General features: G+C 39.9%; 1 protein-coding gene across 1 annotated transcript in view; it reads right to left on the reverse strand.

The window, feature by feature from the left end:
• Positions 1-26204, reverse strand: part of diaph3 (diaphanous-related formin 3) — a 410831-nt gene that overhangs the window by 336662 nt on the left and 47965 nt on the right. The window contains exons 2-3 of the mRNA XM_056248660.1: positions 16116-16148; positions 4542-4715 (exon numbers count right to left, since the gene is read on the reverse strand). Of these exons, the coding sequence (XP_056104635.1) occupies positions 4542-4715; positions 16116-16148 (207 nt within the window). The remainder of the gene's footprint in view (positions 1-4541; positions 4716-16115; positions 16149-26204) is intronic.

Consider the following 26204-nt stretch of genomic DNA (forward strand, 5'->3'; position numbering starts at 1 on the left):
CACCGAACGCGGCATTTTTGCCGCACGCACCTTCGCACTCGTGCGGACATGTCGAGTATAAACAAGGCTTTACTCCGTGTCAGCGCGCGCTCTGATCAGTAAAGGGGCAGAGACTTTTCCCAAATCATCTCCAGCAGTAGCAGCCTCCGAAGCACCACTAACTCCGCCTCCGTTACCCTCGTAAGCTGATATTAGTATTTAAACATTCTCTATGATAAAAACATTTTGTGAAAAAAAAATATTTTTATACCATGGTTTTGGCAGTTATAGAGTTCTAATGACGGTGTTCAACTATAACCGTCACACCCCTAGTTCCGTCGCTGTGCTGTCGTCATCGTGTAAAGCCCACCCCAACGTTTCTGATTGGTGCCGCGATTTCGACGGATTAGAAATGAGCTTGAATGAGCTCTTTGCCAGACTAACTTGCAGAGCAAATCTAAATTTGCCGGAAGTTGTCTGGGTTTGCCCAGGCTATGCTGTTTGGGTAAGTTATTTAAAATCTAATAGGTCATGTGCCAACTGAATTTCTTCTGGACACCGCTGCCACTGTTTAATGTTCAGCTTTATTTGAGAAGAGTCATTTTGCAGAATTACCAGTCAATCTGTAAATTTACCAACTCAGCGACCATTATGCACATTTTCTGTTACAGGGTACCCCCCCAGGATCCTCCAACTTAAATTCAAGGCTTTTTAAGACCTTTTTAATACCATTTCAAATGAAATTCAATGCCAACTTCGTACCCATTCCGACAGAAGTATGAGGGGAAAATGTCAAATCTGAATACATTTTAAACCCTAGAAAATAATTATGTACAAGGAGGCTACTTGACTGATAATTTAAGTAAAATGTTTTATTTAATTCATTTAATACATACGCAACAGCATTGTAGCGCGCACGTGTATGTAGGCCAGTGTAATTTTGGCAGCCATTTTTTATTTAGTCTTAAGACGAAAATGTTTATTGGTCTTAATCACATTTGAGTCATCCAGTTTTTTATAGTTGTAGTTGATGAAAAGTCTTTGCATTTTTTGTCCACTTTTAGTCAAACTGCAGTTACTTTACTTTTGGTAGTTATTTTATATGTAGTCTTTAGACAGAAAATGTCATAATTATTCTCTCTAGGCCAATTCAATTAGGCTTATGAGAAATTATTGACATTGCACGACTTTAGCAGTAGCACTTGTGCAGTTCTACATAATTATCCCTTTTTACCTTTGTAATACCTTAAAAAAAGACAGAAATAATGCTTTAAATAAATTTTAATCGCAGATTTAGTCGCACAAACAGCGCAAGCGGCTCGTGACAGAACACAGACCGACTGGATGACACTTTAATTCAAGTACAACATTTTAAATAAAGACCGCTGAATGCCAACTGTTGCCAACCAGCTTGTCTGTGTTTTCAGATAATCCGCGCTTCAGCAGTGTAGAGAGAGAGCGTGCGCATGGTTGCCAGATACTATTGAAAAGACCGGGTAGAAAATATGTTCTTTTAACAGAAAAGCTCGTATTTGGGGTTTAAATTCTGTCATTTGTGGCCACAGTGGATTAAACTAGGCTAGGTACTATCTTGTTCTGTACCTCACTTGCCTAGTAACCATAGTAACGGATGCGCACGCGATCGCTTTTTCTGCTATGACGTGGAGCGCGAGGTGCACTCAACCAAAATTGTCTCTGACTCAACGTTGCATACATTTTGAATTAGCCTACATTAGTAACAGTCAGGGGCGGACTGGCCATCTGTGTGATCTGGAGTATCACAGAACGGCCGGTACTCCAGGACGGCCGGCGGGCCGGCCCACCACCCGCCACACACGCAGTCATAACCTGTTTTTTCCCCCCACTTATCTGTTTCAGACTCCAGTACTGTATGTGGCAGCAATGCACCTTTAAGTTGGATGCCAGCGCGGAGCATTATCAGCTCGGCCCAAAAAAACTGCGATCGCGGCCGAATCAGCTGTGCGAACTGATCTCGATCACGCGAACATTATTACACAGAGTTGCGCGATCCACTGAGAAGCATTTCAATTCAGCGCAGAATTCTCTATCTCTATTATAAACCCACAGATGGCTGTGATTTAAGCTAGTTAAAAGCCAGATTAAACAGCGCTGATATTCTCAACATCTTGACGCAAAAAAACAGGTGAAACATTGTTCCAAGAACAAACCAGTTAGAAGACATTTCACTCCACAACTTATGAATTAACTGTAACTTAGTAAAACAAACTTTTTTGGCAGAAATGTGCCTGTATTCATATTAAAAATGCTGTTATATTAATAGTCATGTAGGCCTATAAATGTAGGCTATTAAATGTAATGCAGTAATGTTTTTGTTTAGAAGTTATGGCAGTTTATTTATTTATTTTGCATTAAATATTTATACTAAATGTTTATGCTACAATAGGTTTTTAGAGAATAATATATATATATATATATATATTACAAATTTTTCACCAATTGTTGAACCAGAATATCAAGATATTTTATTATTTCGCATATGATGGTGAAAAATAAAAAAGTTAAAGTTAAAAGTAAAGGTAAGGTAAAAAACACCACCATGTTATATGTATAATAAATATTTTTGAGTATAGCCCTTCTAGATTATTTTATCCCTTGAGGTAGCCCTCACACACAAAAAGGTTGGAGACCCCTGGTATATAGTAACTAAATGTTTTATAATTACAAGTTTGTGTAATTAGGGTTTCTGTAGCCAGTGACATTTCATTATTTGTATTTTATTTTCAATGCAGATGTAATGGCATTGTACATTTTTTTGTTTTTATTTGAAGACTGAGGCTTCATTAATAAACAAAACCCCAATTGTCATCATTGTTTTTGAGATATTACTTGCTGTGAATACCTTGTCTGATATAGGTTACAGTATTGTGGCATAGTATCAGGACATCCTAGTGGCTAGGGGCGAATGGCTGGATGATGGGCCTATTTGGGAGAAAGTCCAGGGCTGTTTTTTAGCCCCAGTCCGTCCCTGGTAACAGTTAATTTAGTTACGGTATGAACTTAATCCTAGCAAAGGCAAAAACATAAATAAGACCTTTGTAACGAAATCCAAGACTTGGTATACAAAATTCAAGGCTTTTAAGGCCTTAATTTGAGATGATCAAATTCAAGACTTTTTCAAGGCTTTTAAGACCCGCGGGTACCCTGTGTTATTCTGCATCATAGTTGCATCTTTCCCAAATAAACCATAAGTATATCAGGGCTTTTTAGTACTGTATAACTTAAATACATAGGCTATTAATCCTGATTCCATACAAATAAAGCTTTCTTTTGTTGTTTTATCAACATTAATGACAGACACATATTAGGCTGCTGTTCACTTTAGGTACACAGATCCATTATACTACACATGCATATTCTTTCTCACGAAGATACTCGCCAAGACCGGAATTGACAATTTTGTGTGTGTTTTGACGCTTGCCTTTTGCCGATGCAATGTTGTGATGTTTAGTGCATTTTGAAAGAGAGAGAGAGAGAGAGAGAGAGAGAGAGAGAGAGAGAGAGAGAGAGAGAGAGAGAGAGAGAGAGAGAGAGAGAGAGAGAGAGAGAGAGAGAGAGAGAGAGAGAGAGAGAGAGAGAGAGAGAGAGAGAGAGAGAGAGAGAGAGAGAGAAATAATTGTACAAATTTTGTATGTCTATTGCTTTGGCAATATTGTGCTATTGTACACATTCATGCCAATAAAGCTAATTTGAATTGAATTGAGAGAGAGAGAGAAGACGCAGCACCGCTGAATCAGACATGCTGTTTGTGAAATTACATCTTTTAAAATTACTGTTTTGATTTTATAATCTGTGTGGATTAATTTACTATACAATCTATATGCTAAAGTGAATAAATGTTTGCGGGAATGATTAAAATTGTGCAATACTCGCAATGCTGTGCCAAGATTCGAGCCCTGGTAGTCTATATTACAGTCTGTTACAAACATTTAGTCATCTGCTGTGCCAGTCTAAATGTTATTTATCATCAACATTGGTTCCAAAATGCCAAGATCTATGTTTACTGTCTGTGTTGCGGAAGGTACGTGCCTTACAACTCGAGCTGTGAGTTTCTGCATAAAAATGCATATTCGTGTTTTGTACAGCTGGTTAATTAGAAGTCTGTAATCTGGGTCTGTATTAAAGGTATTTTTGTGTTTGAACTTGTTTTGAGGATGGCAGACTTGAGGATCTTGCTGCGCGTGCTCTCAGCGTGACTTTAGAGAGCATCATGTTTGCTGAGAGCGACAAAAGGAAAGGTGTGTGGAAAGCCCCTATATGGATTTGGGTGTGTTTTTTGCAAATTACTAACCTTGTGCACATGGTCACTCATTTAGAATACTACAAATTCATTACCATGCAAACAAGGTTAAGAAATGTGCGTACGCAGGTTTTGGGAATAAGGAGAAACATTTTTGGTGAGAAGTTCTCCTGTGCGTATAGATACCAATAATCCTTGCAATTATTAGTGAATGAGGCCCAATGTTTGTTTCTGTTTATGCATTTCAGAATTATACATTTGTCTTTATCTAAATACATCTTACCATCATTTTCTCAAAGAGGGCAAGGATTTCCTTCTCCGATGTGATCTTTGAAGAAAGCTCCTCAAATTCAGAGGAAGTGGACCAGTCACCAGAAGAGGAATGCTTGGACATGTGGGAGAGGTGTGGCCGTTCCTTTTTACTGCCAGGGATCCGGATACTGGAAAATCTGTCCAACTAAGAGAAAAATGAGACATTTGAGCGTTATGAGTGAGACACGTTATACGATAATAAATTATCATTTGGTTATATGACAATAAATTATTATGTTGATTTTTTTTCCCCCATTTAGTTGAAAGTGCAAAATATACAACTTTGGGGTCAGTAATTCACAATGTTACAAACGATTTTTGGTTCAAATAAATCCTGTTCTTTTGAACTTTCTATACAAAGAATCCTGAAAAAAATGTATCACAAAAATATTACGCTGCACAACCGTTTTTAACAATGAAATAAAAGCAATGTTATTTGAACACTAAATAAATCAGCATACTAGAATGATTTCTAAAAGGTCATGTGACACTGACTGAAATTCTAAATTTTAAAATATATTAAAACAGAAAACAGTTAGATTTAATTGTAATAATTTCACAATATTACTGTTTTTGTATATTCTGTATTTTGTAAACAGTGTAAAAAAGGTTTAAAATATAAATATATTTAAAACTAGTGCTGGGCAGTGTGTGTGACCAAAAATGTATATGACGGTATTTTTTAAAATTATACCGTTTCACGGTATATGACGGTATTATTATTTTTTTCAAGCAGGACTGGGTGTTACTGTTAACCATATTTTCTACTGATTGAGAGAGGAAAAACCGCAGTAGATTGACTTAGAATGCCCTATTTTACTGTAATGAGTGAATATTGTAGAAAAATTCCACACTTGTATTCATACAGGTTTACAAGGCCCCACAAAATCATGCTGTTCACAAAGAGGTGCCAGCAGGAGGCACTTTAGGAGCGGCATACACTATTGTGGTATATTAAAAATTCATATCATATAACAAAAATAAACACCGGTATTCGGTATGAATCAGTATACCGCCCAGCACTACATAAAACCAATCAAACTAACATCTCCTCCAATCTCATTTGCTTGAGCGGTCAAGTGATGAATCTGCATTTTTGCAGATTACAGCCCAACAGATGTCTGTTTTAAAAAAAATTAAGTCATTTTTCACTACTTTATTTGCTTATTAAAAGCCTACTTTAAAATATTGTTTATAGTGCATTTTCAAATCCATTTATTAAGTTAAGTTTAGCGCGGCAAAACTTACTCGGCCCTTTACAAGTAATTTGTGTGCTATGTATTTGGTTGCCATGACAACTTCATATGCATGCTGCTTTCTGTAGTCATAGTAAAATAACGTTATTATTATTATATGGAGTTACACGAAGTGTGAATGTGAATATTTTCTACAGTAAAAAAAAAAGTTTACACACTATAGAAAAGCTAAAATGTGATTAAAATGGTGACTGACAAAAGTGAGTGGCTTGGTCATACCCACTTTAAAGTAACACTAAGTAGTTTTTCAACCTTCATAATATATTTCCAAGACCCTTGTGATGGTACATCGACTTAAAATAAGTTAAATGACACGTCTGCCATAGCCTGACGTGGTCTGTATCGCTTTTACTGGCACTATGTAACTTCGGGTTTCGGGTAGGAACCCGTGCACAAAAAGAACTACAGAATTCGACTGCTTTACGGCATACGTCACTTCCCCCACCACTTCCTCAACTTGTCTGTGGCTATTGCAGACATCCCAAGTCTACCGGGAGTCTCCCGCATATTGATAGCATTTCCCTGATGCCCGAAAATTAGTTCAAATCTCCCGGAATCTAGAGCGCGCATGCGAGACAAAACATACTGCGCGCATAACATACATAGCGCGAGGATGGCAGAGAGGGAGAGAGCGAGAGACCTTGCGAGTGTTCCTCACGAAAGCTAGTCAACCCATCGCCCCCCCGTCAACAATCCAGTCACCAAGATATACCTCCCTGAAATGACTTCTTGCAGGTTGGGATGTCTGCCATTGTTGATTCCAAAGCCGGTGCTGAATAAACAGCGAGCGTGCGCGTGCGACAGTAGGCTGCGGTAGGCTAAATTATTTACGACAGCGGTAATGGACAATTCCGCTTCCAACCTGTAGGGCGACTGCAGAGGAAAAGTTCCTTGGTGTCACTTTAACCCTGTGAACATTGTTTATGATCAGTTATAACTTCCTTATTGTAAGCAGACGTTCATTAGAAGTCAGTCAGCTCCACATTCAGCATGCCTAACGAACAGAGCGTCCGCAGAGACAGTGTAACTTGCCGTCAATTTATATCGAGGTGGTGGGCCCCCGCATCATACAGATAATGATTTCCTAATTGGATTAGATTTGTCAGAGAGCTGTTTTCTCTCCCTGGGCCTGTAGGCCCAACAGGGAGATGATGGGAGATTGAGATGTCAGCGTTGGCTGAAAAGGTAGGTGGTTTATTTTTTTTAGAGGCCTTGCCCCCTTTCTTTCAAGGGGTGGGTGAATTAACAGCAGTTATCTTCGAGAATTTTTTTCCCAACGCCACCCATTGCGCATTATCTTGGCGAGAAGGAGAGCAACACGCTGAGATAATCAGCAATGACACTGATGTAAAATTAATTAAACACAAGCAGTAGATCAGAGTGTAGCTAGCGACTACAGTGCACAGAGCCTATGCAGGGAGCAAATGTGTGGAGTCTGATACCAAACGACACCATCATCTGTCTAATTTTGTTTGCCACTGCCCTAAAGCGCCTCTTCGCTACATTGAGTGATGGCACTGATCAGTTTAATCACAGAGATTCATCCCCAGCGGAGGGAAGAAGTGCTTTGCTATTCCACACTCGTTACCGGTGAATAGATAAATAAATATGTGCAGCCGCTACCTCGATAACAACAACAGGCATCATACCTCAGCCGACGCGAACTGATCTAGATGATGAAGTGCTTTTCAGGGCTGTTTAGGTGTTTATGAGTGAGTCTGCGGCTTACTTTCATACAATCTCTCTCCCTTTTTCGTCTACATACACTTTGATGTTACTAATGGCTCCATCCCCTTCATTCCTCTTCTGATCACTCCACCAGACCCCTCTTTGGTAATTCAGCCTCTCAGCACCAAAACACATTTCTACCATGACCAAACATCAGCCCTCACAAAAGCCCTCCATTATCTAAGGACATGATTTACTCATCGAAAACATGTCCTACACTATTCTGCCACCCAACAAATTCTGCTAAATTTCTCCAAAGAATTATTGTTCAACAGATATTGATTTTATTTGTATGCCTGATACCGATATCTTGGAGAGCAGGGTGGCTGATATATCACACTACACTACATAATTTAAAGATGGTAAAAACAAAATGCATAACAATTGAAGAAATGTATATTTATTTATAAGAAATAATTAGTAATAAATCATTTGAAAAATGAAATATGAAAACAATTGTTAAACTTGATAAATCTTTAAATAAACAGATTTATACTTTAGATGGTAACTTCTTGATTCTGTTATCCTATAGTATTTTTCACAAACACTGTGAACAACAGTGCACTCAGCAATCTGTGTGCACTGGGAATCTTTCTTTTTTTCTTTTCTTTTTTTACATAAAGACAAGGCTATACAGTAGACCTGCATATAGCATAGCGGCAGGCTGGATGTAGTGTAGCATAGTTTGAAATCAAGAAGAATTTAAATTGTCAATCGGGAATGTCCAATGACAGCGTAATTCTCTTCCTGTCCGTATCCAGTTCACAAAGACTGATCGTTATGCTCAGAGTACACGTTTTTTTATGCAGTTCTATTACTAATAATTGGCAACATATCAGTCAACCACTAGCAAGATTGCATCTGCTCATTTAATTTATTCTCCATTTGTCATTAATTTTGACTCTTTTCTCATTCATTTCATTCATGAATCAATCCAGTCATGTGTTCATTTCAGATCACACCTGACTTTAGGGTGCGTGATAGAGAGAGGGAAAAGGAGTGTCCCAGCGGTGTCTACCTCATCATAATCCTGATTACCCTGTTCCTGGGTCTACCTTCCCTCTGGCAACGAGAGACCGAGAATCGATACCAAACCAACACAAACAAAAACACATTTTGATGCCAATCGATAATGCAAAAGAAACTAAACATTTTGAGAGAGAGAGAGCGAGAGCGAGAGAGAGAGAGAGAGAGAGAGAGAGAGAGAGAGAGAGAGAGAGAGAGAGAGAGGATTAAATGACCCAAGAGGCGAAGAATTAAAGAAGAGAAGATTGAAATGTATTGAGGAAAGAGGAAACCAGGTGAAGAGATGATTAGTGAGTAAGCATGGCAGAAGGGAGGCGAGAAGGAAGATATGAGATAGAAGGAAGGATGGAGGTGATTGCAGTGCTAAATGCCAAAGTTGGTGCTATTCACCATGAGGGTGAAAAATGGCCACTGAGTTCCATCGATAAGATGGTCTAGGTGCTGTTTAAATTAACTGACTGCTCCACTCCATGACCTAAAGTCCTCCATCCAAAATATTTCATTACCTTCTGCTGCTGCTAGAGGAAACAGCTCCAGCTGCACAGGCTTGATACAACCAATGTTTAATGAAATTCATACCAGTACATGAAATTCTAACATGCTTCAGAATTCAGCTCACTGCCAACTTTGATTCATCGTACTTCCAAAAGAAATTGAGAAAATCATACAAAAAAAAATCCAAATGCAATCGTTAATTAGCTTGATTTTGCATTCGCTAAAAGATTTTCTGACAGGTACGTTTTTCCACTTTTCAAGGTTTACTTAGAGTCTTTTCGATCTAAATTACGCTCTGGTCTATCCTCAGGACTCTCTTGATACAAAAGCAAATTTCAAAATGTTAACACCAGACCACATGACAAATAAGCAGCGCGGCACAAAGGTTCATATGATCATTGTCTCCAAATTATGACCAGAAAGGGATAAATATTAAGTTGCTGTTTAAAATAAATAAAGAACCAATGTAGGAAAATGGTTATTATATGCAAACAGCAGGAAACTCTACATATTTGTGCAGTGTGCGTATATGTGAAATCTATTCGATTTTTTCTGAGGCTTTTTTATATTGTTCATATCGATATCGGAATTATATCATATCGACCGAAATTAAGAAATATATCGTGATATAAATTTTGGCCATATCGTCCAGCCGTGTAAGCTACACTTTATTGTTAGAACATGACAAACACTTGATGTTTTTGAATTCTTTATACATTTTCAGTCATTTAAAGCTGCAGTCCGTAGTTTTTCCTCTGTCGCTATCTCTATTCAGTTATTCGCGGAATCATCAACTTTACTTGGGTTGTGCCTCAGCACGGCACAGCGCGGACAAATCCAATGTTTTGAGGAGAATGTGCTGCTGTCAGTCACCGCGCCGGTGTGGATACTGTCATTCAGAATCATAGATTCTACTTTTTGAAGTATGACCAACATATAAATTTTCACTGGAAAATGTCATCTGAACAAGCAAGTAACATCCACTTTTGTTCTGGCCAACTAAGGGGGAAAAAAGCATTGCAGTAAATCGCGCTGATTAAATCAGTCTCTTTTTTTCTGTAGCCACCCCGAAGTCTTTTGCATTTTACAATGGGTGAATCTCCAGTTGTCACTGGTGATTGTCGTTTGAACCTTTCTGGATCCGCCGTCAAACTGATAAGTTTAATTATATCAAGTGCTGTGAGAAAAGGCTATAAATCTCCACCTCCAACATCCTCACACGCAACAATGACGCAAAGACATGCTCGAATTTCCCGGGGAAATCCACCAGTACCACTGGAATAAAAAACATTAGGCTACAAGATTACCGTTTTGAATCGAGCTAAGGCAAGTAGATAGTTTTGAACTGGCTGGTTATGTACTTGCTCAAATTTATTTTGAATAATTTTTAACCCAAAAAAGTTACGGACTCCAGCTTTAACAAAATAATATCTTAAGAGAAAAATTTATTTTAGTTTTTGCATCTGCTAACAGATGATATTGTTTCAAGTCATAAAACAGGTTTGTGTTGCCTGACTTTGATGGCAAGTATCTTTGGCACAGTTTGCAGTGCAGGCTGCAATATTAATAATATTACACATGTTGTCTTTTAAAAATGCACAAAGTAGTAGCTTGGGTTAGGATGCAGATGCAAATTTATGTTCATTAACAAAAACAGTTACATCTGTAAAAAAAAGAAATGGTAACAACCTCATTTTATATGATAAAATTTAAAATATTCTGACTATTTGAGTTTATTTAAAATTAACCATTGGTCTTCCATGATAGTACCATAGATCATGATAAACTCAGTTAAAACCACACATATAGCACCTCACATGGGGGGGGGGGGGGGGGAAATGTGTATAAAAACAGCAGCCTAAACACATTTAGTACAAATGCACAAATGCTAGCTTAAACAAAAAAATACTGTAAATATATTCTATTACTCCATTAATGCATGTCTACATTAATAATATAATACAATTCGATATGTATTCGTGGTAAATGGTGATTTGTAGATGGGAAAAAACTTTTTAACTGTATCGTTTTGCACCGTGTTTCTCCTGTTTGTCAGTGCCGTTTCATCTCGCTTTAAACTAGTTTAAATCTAGACAATTTGTGGTCTTTGCTGAATTCAAGCGCTTCTCACTGGATTCCACAGCGCTGTTTAGTGATCGCGTAACCGAGACGTTTAGCAAGTAAGCGCATGTGCTATACTAAGCTAATGCTGCGCTGACGATTGGATAAATGGTCCGTGGCGGCACGGTTCAAATGAGTAGTACCAGTGTTTCCCCTACCATTCTTTTGGGTGGGCGGCCCGCCCCCCTAAAACAACCCCCCGCCCCCCCTAAAATGCTGACGAAATCCAGTCATAAAAAAGGAATTTAGTGTATAACGCGGAATTTCACGGAACTTGTAAATTTGAGGAAAAAATAGAAAGCAGTTCAGTACACTTGAAATCAAATCGCGATGTAGACTAGTGTGTGTGAATATTAAAACACAAAGACTATTTAAATACGAATCCTGCATGTTCTGCGTGAATGAATGGTGCCGCCGACGCGCAGTTTCATTTACCACACACACACACACACACACACACACACACACTGAAGCACGTGTGACGCTTGCACTGTTTTTTGGCCTATATGAAGACACAAATGCATGAACTTCCTCTCCAGGCTCTAGATCCACTCAGAAAGTCACTTTGTGATCATTTCACGCTTCATTTGAGAAAAACTATCATCATGACATAAACCATAGACTGTAAACACACAGAAACTCAAAAGGTCTTCACGGCAACCCGTCAAAATAAAAGTTCGGTTTAAACTGACAGAAATATATTACTGTTGTACATTAGAATTTAGATATGTCCCAATGTAATAATACACTAATCCAAATAAATTATCATCAAAACTGAAATTAAGGAATAATCCATGTTTTAATTTCAACAGTAAAGCTCATTGTGCAGAAAGTTATTTGACAAAAAATTTATTTAATTTCATATGATTGAAATTGATGATAAATGATAAAATTTGTGTTATATGTCTTCATTTTATTACCAGAAAAAACACAACAGAATTAGTGTGAATTTTTTTTTCATATATATATATATATATATATATTAAGGATGTGAATTTCTGCCAAAAATGACATTCGAAAATCGGAGAGAAAAAAGAAAAAAAAACGCACACTCACAATGACAGAAAGGGAGGCCAATTTCATCTTTAGCGATTTGTCATCAAACAAACTGTTTATTATTCGAACAATTAACATGTTTTCGTCGTTTTTTTAACATACCGGTAGTTAACATAGAAGAAAAAAACAATAAGCACCACAGTCCGTTTTTGCATCGCCAAACCAGATGCTCGTTAGATAAAAAAAAATAATGTCATAATGATTTTATGCAAACCTGCCTTGTTACTGCAAAAGCCTACTTTTTAAACAAATTAGTTTCAATCAAAACTATTCGTGTGATGCCACTGCGCAATACACACATTACCACCGTACCACGGGATGGCGGGTGTTCATTTCATAAACTGTGGACAATGGTAGCTTATTTAATGTAGCCTATAAATGAATGTATATGTCCAAAAAACGGATAATGTCATCATACTTGTAGTGCTATCGTCGAGTAATAATCTGTTTGGTTGTAAAATGTATTACCTGAATGAAATGAACTTGAATGTATCGTCCTGTGGAATCATTCATTCACAGACATCATACGAAGATGTTCAACTAGATCGCTGGCAAAAATATGATGCATTTGCAGATTTGCTTTCACTAGACTGTACTGTAGGTCCACGGCCACTTCATCCAACGCTCTTGATGTTGTTAAATCTTCCTGTTACGACTCCGTGTCGAGTGTGAATTGAAAGCGCTTAGACGATTCAGTGCGTGAGGAACTGAACAGATCATTCAAACTGATTCGCGAACCGATTTGGACAGATCTGCCAACTTGTTTGATGAAGTCTTTGAACAGAATCGACTCAAAAGAGTGATTCATTTGTGAATGGAGCATCGCTCGTGCCCATAAAAAAGACACAGCGCCCTTGGAATAAACTACGCATTTAACAACATGTATTGCATTAAAACCTCTTAAGGCCCAAGCTGATTTTTTACATGCATTTTTTTATTCTCTTTGCTATTTGGGCTTATTGGAACCTAATTAGAATAAAAACTAAGAATCATCTTTTGATATGATGTACTTTTAGAGAAAAATGATGTCCACATATGTGGACTCATGGTCCGAATTTCCATAAAACACAATAAAGTCACCTTTGTGTAATAGAATGAAAAACCCTTTATTTCTGCCTTGAACACAGCAGTTTTTTTCCTGACTGTTTTTTAATGTATTAATAACACATACACACATATTTTTTAACATGTTTTGACTATCAGAGAGTAAAAACAACATGGAAACATTGCAATATTTAAAAATGTATACGATGGTTAATAGGGAGCCAATGCAATGTTGACATAACCGGGCAATATGGTCATACTTCCTGGTTCTGGTAAGAACTCTAGTGGCTGCGTTTTGAACCAGCTGAGGTTTGTTTATTAAGCGTGCAGGGCAACCACCCAGTAGAGCATTACAATGATCTAGCCTTGATGTAATGAACTAACTGTTCCACATTTTTCATTGAAAGCACATGACGTAATTTAGATTTTTTAGTTTTAAAGTTGGTAATTGCTAGTCATCCAGTTTTTATATCAGCAATGCATTAGGTTTTTTTGTATTGGCAAGTTTCGTCGGGGCGTGAAGAAATATACAGCTGAGTATCATCAGCATAACAGTGAAAACTAATGCCATGCTTCCTAATGATATCTCCCAAGGGGAGCATGTATAGAGTGAACAGCAACGGTCCTAGTACTGAGCCTTCTGCCTTGTGGTACACCATACTGAACTTGTGATCAATAAGACATCTCTAAGGGATCATCGTTATCAGACACATCCAAATCTGTGTTATCTCCATCAATTAACCCAAAGTAGCTCCAATGCTCTTTGCACAGAAAAACGCTCTGGAAATAAAAACATGATAAAATCAAATACAAATTAATTTAATTTATGTAGGTTTGCATTATTTATTTGTTATTAAGTCCAATGGGATAATATACAAGCTAATTTACATGTGCACATTTTTACTAGCATATTACATTTTTACTAACATTTTCAACCCTAATTTTCAACAACTAATTTAACTATGTACTTATGTATTTAGTGATTTAATTGTTATTTATGTCATTGGGACCATGTGCACCTTTTTAGCTGCATCAGAGCTAGCTTTTTTCCCATTTTATGTTTGTGCATGTTTACTAGCATATTAGCTGTTTCGAGGAGCTTCAGTCCATAAGTACACATACGTGTACTTCATGTTTAGCGACCTACAAAGTTGGTAGTTTTGCACTTTTTTTTCAAATTTGCATGTCATGACAAATATACAAGGCTTTTATAAATATCTAAATCAGAATAAGCCATGAAATATGACAGAACTTCTTAACTGGTCGACGTTTGTGTATGGAGCTACCACTTGAATCTTTCCTTGTGTTTGCCGCCATTTTGAATTTTGACCATAGTGTGTTATAAATTTCTGACACTACCAGATGGCAGTATAAGTACCCCCATATACGTGTCCATAACACCACCAATTCAGCAGTGAACACAATTGTGGACATAAGAGCAAAAATGTGCTGTCCACGTATGTGGCCACTAAGCCCTAGGAGGTTAAAATAAAGTAACGAGAGGAACGTCGCCCAACGTAGTGAAGTAAATGTAGCCTACTTTGTTACTACCATAGACGGTAACTAGACAGTAAAGGTTAGTCTATCCACCTCTGCTGGGCGCAGAGTTAACGGTCACGACAATGCTCTTCTTCTGTTCTTTGTTTACACTATGTATAAAACACTGGTATCCTAGATCGCGCAGGAGGGGGTTTCATTCATGTTAGTGACACCTTGTGTCCCTGACAGGAAAATACCGTGCTGCGCGATCTAGGACAGTAGGCGCGCCGTCAATTATGTCACATTGGAATTGCGCGAAAATGTAACAATATTCGAATAAGCAATTTTATGATCGAATTTCGAACGCAGTTCGACTATTCGAAGATCGCGACTCATCCCTAATATATATATTATTTTTTAAATTATAAGTTTAATGATTCATAATACATGATTTCAATTAATTAGACATGCTTTTTGATTGCAAAAAAAAAATTACACCACGTATCAGTAACACGCCCGCTCCGCAACACTAGCAGTCCCCCCCCCCGAAAAAAAATCCTAGGGGAAACACTGAGTACTAAACTTACGTTCGTTAAACATTGTATTGAGCATTTATCGAACTCGTTATTGTTTTATCAAGGAAAATCATATCGCGATAATCATCATTTACGTTTTATCACCAAGCCCTAATTTTATGTTGAACAAGGCATTTCCAGTTTATCTGGTTATTTATTATAATAAATTCTTACATCTGATTCCTGATTGTCAAGTTTCCTGAGTTAATTATGGATTTTGTTTTTGTTAGGTCTAATAAAATGACCATGAATTTATAGAAAAGAGAGGAATTATTGTAATGTATTCCCTGTTGACAGGCAGACACTTACCAAACAGCTTCACAACAAGTTGTATAAGTTTTACAGATACATGCATGCAGCCTCATTGGAGATGTATATATAAAGCATGAAACATGCATGATAAAAGGCCGCTCTCAAGTGTTAGACGCGCAAGAAAGCAAGCAATTGTCCCAAGGAAAGCATTAGAAAATCAAAAATGGCGGTAAAATCAGAGTTTTTTTTTTTTTGTAGTGACAGATTAGTAAAAGCTTTTTTTTCTCAAAAAAACCTGAGCTGACTGAATGAAATGCTGTGGTTAATATGAGACTAAAACACTGTGTTAAGCACGGGTCCTCTTCTAATAGTCTGCGGTGATATGGGGTTAATCATATCAGAGAGGAGGAATCACATTTAAAATTTAAGCTTGTTGTTAATGAACAAGACAGAGAATGAAAGAGTGAATATTTGACAAAGTGAAGGAGAGAAACCCGAATAAAGAACTCTTACCACATCATCTGTAAGTGTTCTGATGTTTAAATGCTACAGTGAGAGTGAGAGAGAGAGAGAGAGAGAGAGAGAGAGAGAGAGAGAGAGAGAGAGAGAGAGAGAGAGAGAGAGAGAGAGAGAGAGAGAGAGAGAGAGAGAGAGAGAGAGAGAGAGAGAGAGAGAGAGAGAGAGAGAGGATTAGAATCATTTCACAGTGGCACTGAAGATGACATTGCAGTCCACATGACAGGTGACAGCTGAAAAAGCTTTTGACTTCAAGTCAAAAATGATTTAAAAAAAATCTGTAAGACTTCAAAATACATTCACATAAAATTACTGTGAAATATAGTTCTGTTTAAGATGGCGTTCTACAAAAACTCTCAAATGTAGCAAGACACAATACAACTCATTTAGAAGCACTTTGACTTGAGATACGTCCTAATACCTGAAACGTGGTGAGAACATGAGTAATCCAGTAATAGGTTATTCATTGATCTTGTCAATGAAAAAAATCATGCATTAACCAGGTGAAACAGCCTCCATATCCATTCAAAACAGTTGTGAGGCTCACAAACAAAATGTGATGTGGGATTTTAATTTGTGGGCAGACAAAATAAAAAAAAAGTAAAACACCACAAAAATAAACTGGTCTAGTTTGTGTGTCACCACATATATGCCAAGATATTAGTTAAAATTAAACTAGATTAAATGGCTAGCATCTCTTATAAGACTTCCAAAGTTTAAAACCATCTTGCCAAAAATGTGCCGCAAAAATGTGGTCTCTTAAGCCGCATGGCAACACAAACACATATGCCAAACTTTCCAGCTAATTTAATTAAACTGATGTGTAAGTGGTGAAAATATTGACAAAGAAAGCTTAGGATCCAAACTCTCAATACAAAAAAAACACCAACAATCAATTAATACTACAGTCTTTCATTAACAAGAAATCCAAGAGACAAAGCATAAAATGCATCAACCATTTGAGGCCGCAAATGAGCTTCAAGAATTTACATTTTCATACCATAACGTCTATGAGAACAGGTGTGTGTGTGTGTGTGTGTGTGTGTGTGTGTGTGTGTGTGTGTGTGTGTGTGTGTGTGTGTGTGTGTGTGTGTGTGTGTGTGTGTGTGTGTGTGTGTGTGTGGTTGGGGCAGAGCTAACTGCTACCAACCACGTCCATAGGTGGCGGATAATGGACAACCCTTCAGATATGAAGGTAAGCTACGAAATAAGCTGGGGGCTCCGTGCGGTGGTCCCCAGTCGAATAAGTAGCCGTGGACCAACAGCGGAGGTTTATCAGGTATGGAGGGACTAGTCGAGTGGCATCACTAGATCCGCTGTTAAAACTCCATTTATGCCAATGATACTCCTCGACATGGCGAGTTCAGTCCGCCATTATCTAAGACTACTGCCCCCACTGCCCTGTGGGTTGTCTTCCGTGAGCATTTCATCTCCTCAAGACAAGGCCGCGTTGGGGACACGCGAGAGGCAGGCTCAACAAAGGACAGAGACCTGGCAGCCCCCTGCAATTCCACCTAGGGGTGTGACGGTTATTATATAACCGTGAGACCGACGGTTATAGTTGAACACCGTCATTAGAACTCTATAACCGCCAAAACCGTGCTATTAAAATATTTTTTTACAAACATTTTTTATCATAGAGTATGTTTAAATACTAATATCAGCTTAAGAGGGAAACGGAGGCTGCTACTGACAGGGGCGTCGCACCCGTGGGGGATGTGGGTGTTTTAACACCCACACTTTTCCCAGTGAGAGGGTTCAACACCCGCAGTTTTGCACAAACGCCTTAACTACAGTCGCTCCTCCGTTTGTCTGGCCGCTCTGTGTGCGCGCTCGCTGCGGCTCCTCCTCTCCCTCTCAAACATGACACCGGCTTTGAGTGTGACTAGCTGATGATTGGCTGTTCTGCCTTAAGTCCCGCCTCTCTTGGTGCGTTATTTATCGGTCAACTTGTGCTGAGGAGGCGGGAACTTATGGTTATGGTTATTTACATCTCCTTTTTCCAGGTACTTTGAACGAGTGTTTATGCTTTCAAGGTTTTTAAATAAGCTTGATATGTGTTTGGGAAGATATTATGCTTATGTTTTGTTGACCTGTCGAGCGTTTTCGGTATTATATTTTGTTTTTTAGACTAGACAGCACAATACTTTAATTAAGTAGGCATTCTGTTTGTGCTGCGTGATTTAAAGAAAAGTGCGCACTTTGCTCACGCGATCATTCAGCATGGTGATCTGGTGTTTTCTCTAAAATTCAAACTGTTTATATCTTGCAAGTGATGAAATTAGGACAAAAGTATTGTAATTTTCCTATTCTATAGCGTAATATAAAATATACTTTTGAAATATTCATTTCATTTACAGTAGCATACATATATAGGCTATATGGATTTTCCATCATATGAATAATTATATAAATCATTATTATATTATTATAATAAATGTTTGGCATTCTAAAACACCAGTGATAATGTAATGTAGACTGGGACTCTGTATCATAACTTAAAAGATGTTTGAGCTCTCTTTAGGTACAAGTCAATTATTTTTCTTTGTTCAATGTGCACAGTTCATGGGTCGAAGCCGGTTGAAGCTCTTAATTTTGAGCTCTCAAAGTGCACCAGATTGATGCATTTAACCTTAAAATGTACAAAATTTTCTTTTGGGGGAGCATGCCCCCGAACCCCCCTAGAGGGACAGAGGTCCACACAACATATGTTTACAAAATACAATGGGAAACAACGATCATTTACTGTAAATGCCAAATTTAAATATCCTTGGACAAACTACACTACAGTCCTGCCTATGGAGGGGCCTCTGAATTCTTAATCCGGCCCTGACCACATCCATCCCCCGCACTTTTGAAAAGCTTGCTACGCCCCTGCTGCTGGAGATGATTCGGGAGAGGTCTGTCTGAACTTTACCGATCAGAGCGCGCGCTGACACGGAGTAAAGCCTTGTTTAAACTCGACGCGTCCGCACGAGCGCAAAGGTGAGCGCGGCAAAAATGACGCGTTCGGTGCGCAAGACCGGCAAGACCCCATTTGGCTTGGCTGTGTGCACGGCTTTTTTTTGTAACAGCGCGCGCGGCGCCGCGTCCGAGGATGACCGACTTCAAGCCGAATCTGCCCGAGCATGCACGTCTCACCGCACCGGCACGCAGTTTGCGCGTCCAAATTGCAAAGTTCATTCCAAAGTTTTTTCGTTAAGGTTTTGTTTACTGTGTGTGATTTATTTAAAACAAAGCACGTTCATTGCAACGTTTGTTTGTTTGTTTTGTTTGTTAAGGATTTGTTTACTGTGTGATACATTTAATGGAAATGTATCAAAACCACGACGACGGTTATGTTACGAACCGTCACATTTGACTCGCGTCATAACCGTCATCACCAATTCTGAAACCGGCACACCCCTAATTCCACCATCCATCCGGTTGTCTAGAGTTCATCTCCTGCCACTGGAAAATGGATTTTGGAGTGAAGCTGTGGAGATAGGGTCTGCGCACCCCTCTCTTCACATTGAATCCATTCTTTGCGCATGCTGTCACTTCACCGTACATGTCCTTCGGCGACAGGGCAAATGCGACGGGGGCAGGTCTTGGATCAGACTGGCAGCCTCTAGCCTGAGCCCTGCACGGAGGCGGCACAAACGTGATGGTCGCTGTGTGGACGGGTTGGAACAGCGTCCACCTTCGGCAGCTTCTTGTGCGACTGAGCAGCCCTCTTTAGGGTCCGCACTGCTCACCCCCTGCCGGGGGGAGGGTCTAGAAAAGGTGACCCAAACATTGCCTGTTCCCTACACTCCTGGGCGGCCCACCGCAGTCGCCAAGGCATCCCATTACGCGGTCGAAAATATAAATATAATTCTAAACTACTAAACCTGGCTACATGGAACGTACGCACACTTCTTGATGTGAGGAATGGAACTGACAGACCCCGCAGACGCACTGCCCTGGTTGCGAGCGAGCTTAACAAGTACAATATTGACATTGCAGCTTTGAGTGAGACCCGGCTCGCAGGAGAGGACTCCCTAATAGAAGTCGGGCAAGGATACACCTTCTTCTGGAAGGGTCTTCCAGAAGATACCCGCCGTCTACATGGAGTAGGTTTTGCTATCAAGAGTAGACTGCTCCAGAACATTCCAGAGTCTCCTGTGGGAATCAGCGAGCGGCTGATGACTTGGCGCATTCCTCTTGCAAAGGGTCGCTATGCAACATTGCTAAGTGCTTATGCGCCAACTCTAGATGCTGAAGAAAGCATCAAAGACGTTTTCTACGAGTCTCTCGACGCAGCTCTCCTCAAAGTTCCTCACACTGATAAACTTGTGCTTATGGGAGACTTCAATGCCAGAGTAGGCTCCAACAACATGCTCTGGTCTGGGGTAATTGGGAAACATGGATTAGGCAACATAAACCGGAATGGTCTGCGACTCCTTTCCCTCTGCTCTGAGCACAAACTGGTCATAACCAACACAATTTTCCAAATAAAAAAAAATATAAAGCATCATGGATGCACCCCAGATCCAAACACTGGCACCTACTCGACTACATTATTACCCGGCAACAAGATCTACATGAAATCTCCATTACCCGAGCAATGCGTGGTGCGGAGTGCTGGACAGATCATCGGCTGATCAGATCCAAGATACACCTAAAGGTCCGACCCCAACACACTAGGCATCAACCCTCAAGGCGGCTCAACTTCCGAGCCCTAAAATCCCCTGACGTCACTGCTACGTACCGTCGCTGCTTGGCTAATAACCTTTCCTGTTTTCACTCATCCCCTACACAATACAGCGGAAAGCGTATGGGCTAATTTTAGCTCAGCCATACAACAAGCCGCTACTGACACAATTGGTTTCACTTTTAAGCGTCACCAGGACTGGTTTGACGATAGCTGCCCCGAAATATTGGTCCTTCTGGAGGAGAAGCGTAAAGCCTTCACCGCTCACCTCTCCAATCCACAATCTCCCTCTTTGCGCTCACACTGGAGTAATATCCGTGCTGAGGTGCAACGCCGGCTTCGCATAATGGAGAATGATTGGTGGCTTAGGAAAGCCCATGAAATCCAAGGCTATGCGGACACCAACAACTCTCAAGCCTTCTACGATGCAATAAAATCACTATATGGACCCCAAAAACGTAGAATCACCCCTATCAGATCTGCAGATGGTACAATTCTGCACAAGGACAAACAAGAAATTCTTGTGCGTTGGGCTGAGCATTTTAACACCCTTCTCAATCAAAATAATCCGACTGACCCCACTGTCCTGCAGCGCCTCCCAATGCTTCCACTTGTACATGAGCTTGATGACCCACCCGAGTTCTCAGAAGTCCTCACAGCAGTACGAAGCCTCAAGGACAATAAGTCTGCTGGTCCTGATGGAATCCCTGCAGAAGCTCTAAAGAAAGGCGGGTACCTGCTCACCAAAACCCTCCACCAACTTATCCAGATAGTATGGGCACAAAAAACTGTTCCTCAAGGCTGGAAAGAGTCACACATTGTTACCATTCACAAGAAAAAAGGTGACAAGTCCATCTGTGGTAACAGTCGTGGCATATCCCTGCTCTCTGTGGCAGGGAAAGTATTAACGAGGGTCATGCTGTCCCGTCTTACCAAGAGCATCACAGAAAGGATCCTTCCTGAGTCACAGTGCGGCTTCAGGAAGGATCGCTCAACCTCCGACATGATCTTTGTCCTGCGCCAAATGCAAGAGAAGGCCAGAGAACAGAACAAAGACCTGTTCATTGCCTTCATCGACCTGGCAAAGGCTTTTGACACCATTGACCGTCAAGTCCTTTGGGTCATTCTGGAGAAGTTTGGGGTGCCACCAAGATTTCTGTACATTCTACAACAGTTTCATTTTGGCATGCAGGCTTGTGTGACTATGGGTACATCTCAATCTCCCTCCTTTCCTGTGCAGGTAGGAGTGAAACAGGGGTGTGTACTGGCTCCAGTGATCTTCAACCTCTTCCTGGTAGCAGTCACCCTCCTCTCCCGCAGTTCCCTCAGCCCCGATGAGGGTGTTTGCCTGCAGTTTCGTCTGGACAGGAACCTCTTTGACCTTCGCCGCCTGCAAGCCATCACCAAGTGCACTACTCTCTCAATTCATGAACTGCAATATGCCGATGACTGTGCCCTCCTAGCCCACAGCCCTACCGCAATGCAGCACACACTGGATGTTGTATGCGCAGTCTATCAAGCTTGTGGCCTACAAGTTAACATTCAAAAGACAGAAATCATTGTACAGACCATGGTCCCTACCCCCACACCCCCTGGATTCTATATTCATGGTTCACCAGTAAAGGTTGTTCAGCACTTCAGCTACCTTGGAAGCATTCTAACACCCACCTGCCTCATAGACAGCGAGATCCAGGCACGCATTAATCTCGCCTCCTCTGCCTTTGGCAGACTTCGAGCTAGAGTCTTTGGTAATAAAGATCTCCGTACTTTCACCAAAGCGGCCGTTTACCAGGCAGTCTGCGTTTCCACCCTGCTGTTTGGTGCTGAAGCATGGACTCCCTACCGCAGGCATATTCGGTGTCTTGAGGGTTTTCATATCAGATGTTTGCAACGTATACTAGGGGTCACATGGAAAGACAAAATCTCCCACACGGACATCCTCCAGCGCACCAACTCCAGCTGCATGGAGGCAATCCTTGCTAAGCGGCAACTGCGATGGATTGGTCACGTTATCCGCATGCCCTCCCACCGCCTTCCCCGGCAAGTCCTCTATGGACAGATACATGCAGCCAACAGGAGACCTGGGGGTCAGAAGCGTCGATACAAGGATCATCTCAAGGAGACCCTGAAAAGCTGTGGAATCAGCCCTGGAGTTCTGGAAACAAAAGCTGCCAACCGTCAGGCATGGAGTTCTGCATGTGATCTGGGGGCCCAACAGATCGAATTAAAGCGCGCTCAACATAGAACCGAGCTACATCAGCGCAGACTCCAACGCGCACAGCCACAACTATATTCACACCCAGACTCAGCATTCACTTGTCCTTACTGCAGTAGGACATGTGGCTCTCGGATTGGGCTTCACAGTCACCTTCAATGGCACCGCCGTCAGCAGCGGTTGCACCAACACTCCAATAATGCATCCTAGAAGTGACGTAATCTTCGAAATCGATGGACAGCATAAGAGAAGAAAGTGTGTGTGTGTGTGTGTGTGTGTGTGTGTGTGTGTGTGTGTGTGTGTGTGTGTGTGTGTGTGTGTGTGTGTGTGTGTGTGTGTGTGTGTGTGTGTGTGTGTGTGTGTGTGTGTGTGTGTGTGTGTGTGTGTGTGTGTGTGTGTGTGTGTAGTGTTAGATTCAGAATTTCTCAACTGTAAAATCTTTCTCAGATCAAATCTGTTGATTAGTCCAAGTGAAGAATTGCCTGCATATAGCCTACATGTATGAAGAAATAATTGGAAATGCAATTATCAAGACGAGAGAGAAGCCGCCTTCTAATTTAATTCTACACCGCCATCCCTTGACAATTACAAAGGGACCACAGTGCTTCATGCACATTAAAGACCAACTCAAAGTTAGAGTGTCAAAAAGATGAGATGTAAAATTCAAGACAGAGAATTGAATTGCATGCAGTGCAATTTAGTTACTGCTCTCTATGGTTACAAGCTCACCATTGCATGCTGCCATCTGTTTAGAAGACAAAAGTTTCATGGGCGATTGTAAATGAGAAAATGTTCCTTGGTGACATATGAACGTGCTAATATGCAATTGGAATGTCTGCATGTTGGATTAAGGACAAAATTAGACCCATCTGTTGCTTTGGATCGCACTCGTGCGCTGAGGAAAAACGGCTTTTGTGGTGCTCAGGAAAAGCATGTTTGCTAATGCTGTTGCGGTATTTAATTTTGGAAATTCTTTAGAGGAATAGTTTGCCAAATCTCATAAGGAGGAACAAAGCAAACAAACGACGGCACATTTTGCCTGTATTCTTAGTCTATGTTCTTGCCAGTCCTCCATTAGAGGAGAGAATTGGGTTATTTAGCAGTTACCCAGCACAGCTCAAGCAAACAGTTCGACTCAATCCCAGATGGCAGGCATTATAATCTGTCAAACTCCAAATCTACATTTTCACAACCTCCCTCTAAACATTCACATGCACTATTAATTCAGCTAATGGTACACACAATAGTCAAACACACACACAGTTATTGGTGGCTTGGCCAAGCATCACAGCCATCAGTCTTACTTCATTAATGGAGTCAAAACAAATTCACATACTTCGGTGTAAACATGCTGTGCTGGTGATCAATCAGAAAGTCTGTGCATGGGAAATGACCTTCATTAAAGAAACACAGACCTCCAAAAACACAAAACCTCTCAATCACTGAACTTAGCATGAAATACCAGGAACAAGACAAGTGACCTTCTGAAGACTTTTGAGAGAACCTATATGCCAACAAAAAAAAAAACAAATAAAGAATAAAACATGTCAATTTGGAGGCAATGGCAAAACAAGTTTCTTATCGCTTTTCTACATTTATAAAATAAAATAAAAACTCACCTACATATTTAGAACCTTACTATACCAAAGATTAAAGCATCATAAGTGCCTTCAACTTCACAATGCACTCAGTAAGCCAACATTAATTAAATTCAGCACTTTAAGTAAGAAATTACATCAATTACTCCCCAAATGTGCCTTTTGCACTGTCAATTTACAGAGGGGGAAAAAAGATAACGAACCTGTAAATATAAATGAACAAGATATAAAAGTAGATTAAAATACAAGCACACTAAAAGATGTGAAAAGTACTTAGATGAAATAAAAATCATGAACATCAAAAAGGAAACAAATATTCATTAGCCTAATTGTAGAACATTCCCTCTACTTGTCAGTCACTCATTCTCAATCTGGCTGAGAGAAAAAAATATTTATTTAAAACATATCACAAACATGCAATTAAAAAGAAGCCGTTGTCATACTCAATTTAGCAGAGACAGCAAATACATCTTGTGCTACTTGGCTGTCATTATATTTGCTTTATAATGATCTAAATATCAGGTGGTCCTCCCTCCCCTGTACTCTCTATGGCAACTAACATTTTTAAAAGCTCTAATTTACAGTTGCTAAAAACAAAGCATTAAAACCAAATTTCACAAATCACAACTAATTCATTTGCCAGATTAATATTTTGCAACCTATGTAAAAATTTAGCTAAACCCCAGGGCCTGAATATGGTGCCTTTATTCCCTCTTAACTTTTTGTAGCCAAAGAGGAGTTACACCTTGGAAGCAGGGAGGTAATTGCAGTTCATACCCAACCTCAACCTCCCGATCTGTGCTGGGGACCAGCATGGCAGCTCAGCCAACAGGTTTAGCTATAATTCAACTGATTTCAGGAACAGTTATCAGGGAAAGCACCCCTGCCTAGGGCTGTGCCGGTAAACTTGACAACCGAACCACCGCGGTTGTAAAGCACACGGCGGTGGTCCGCCAAAAAAAAATGTTTTGTATGTGTGAATGCTGTTTTACATGAATATTATGACACGAGTGAAGCCCAAAGCTTTGTTTACAAAAGGAAATCAAATTATAGGTTAGCAATTAAAATGTTACATCGCAGCCATGGAAAAATTTGGATTCATGACGAATGAGAGAGTTGTGAGTCTCGATGGTCTCTTTCCTGTTCGTGTCCCAGCCTGATCCTTCTCAAAGCGCAGAGCGGTAGGCTATATGACGCGTCTTTGTGTATATAAAACGAAAGGTTTTTTTTTTAGTAGATTTAACTTTAATATATTATTTAAGTTAACATTATTTACTGATATTAATTTAAATGCTTAGAGGCTTTAGTGTGGTGTTGTTTCTTTGACGGAATTGCTCAAATAAACACTTTTTTGCTAAAAAAAACACTACATTTTTTTTTTTTTTTTTTTTTTAACAACCCGCCAACCACCGCCAGTAGTTGGTCCATTACCACCGTGGTGGTAAAAAAAACTGCCAAAAGTTAGCTAAAGCTAAACTAGGACTGACAAAATGGCTGAAAAACTACATTTGAATTTTTTACTTAAATATTACTAATATTCTAAATATATTCTAAAAAGGAATGACTGTGACACAGGAATGACACAGTGAAGAAATTCC

Source organism: Rhinichthys klamathensis, unplaced genomic scaffold, assembly GCF_029890125.1.
Source record: "Rhinichthys klamathensis goyatoka isolate OS25496 unplaced genomic scaffold, OSU_Roscu_1.1 h1tg000056l_1, whole genome shotgun sequence".
NCBI classification, from domain to species: domain Eukaryota; kingdom Metazoa; phylum Chordata; class Actinopteri; order Cypriniformes; family Leuciscidae; genus Rhinichthys; species Rhinichthys klamathensis.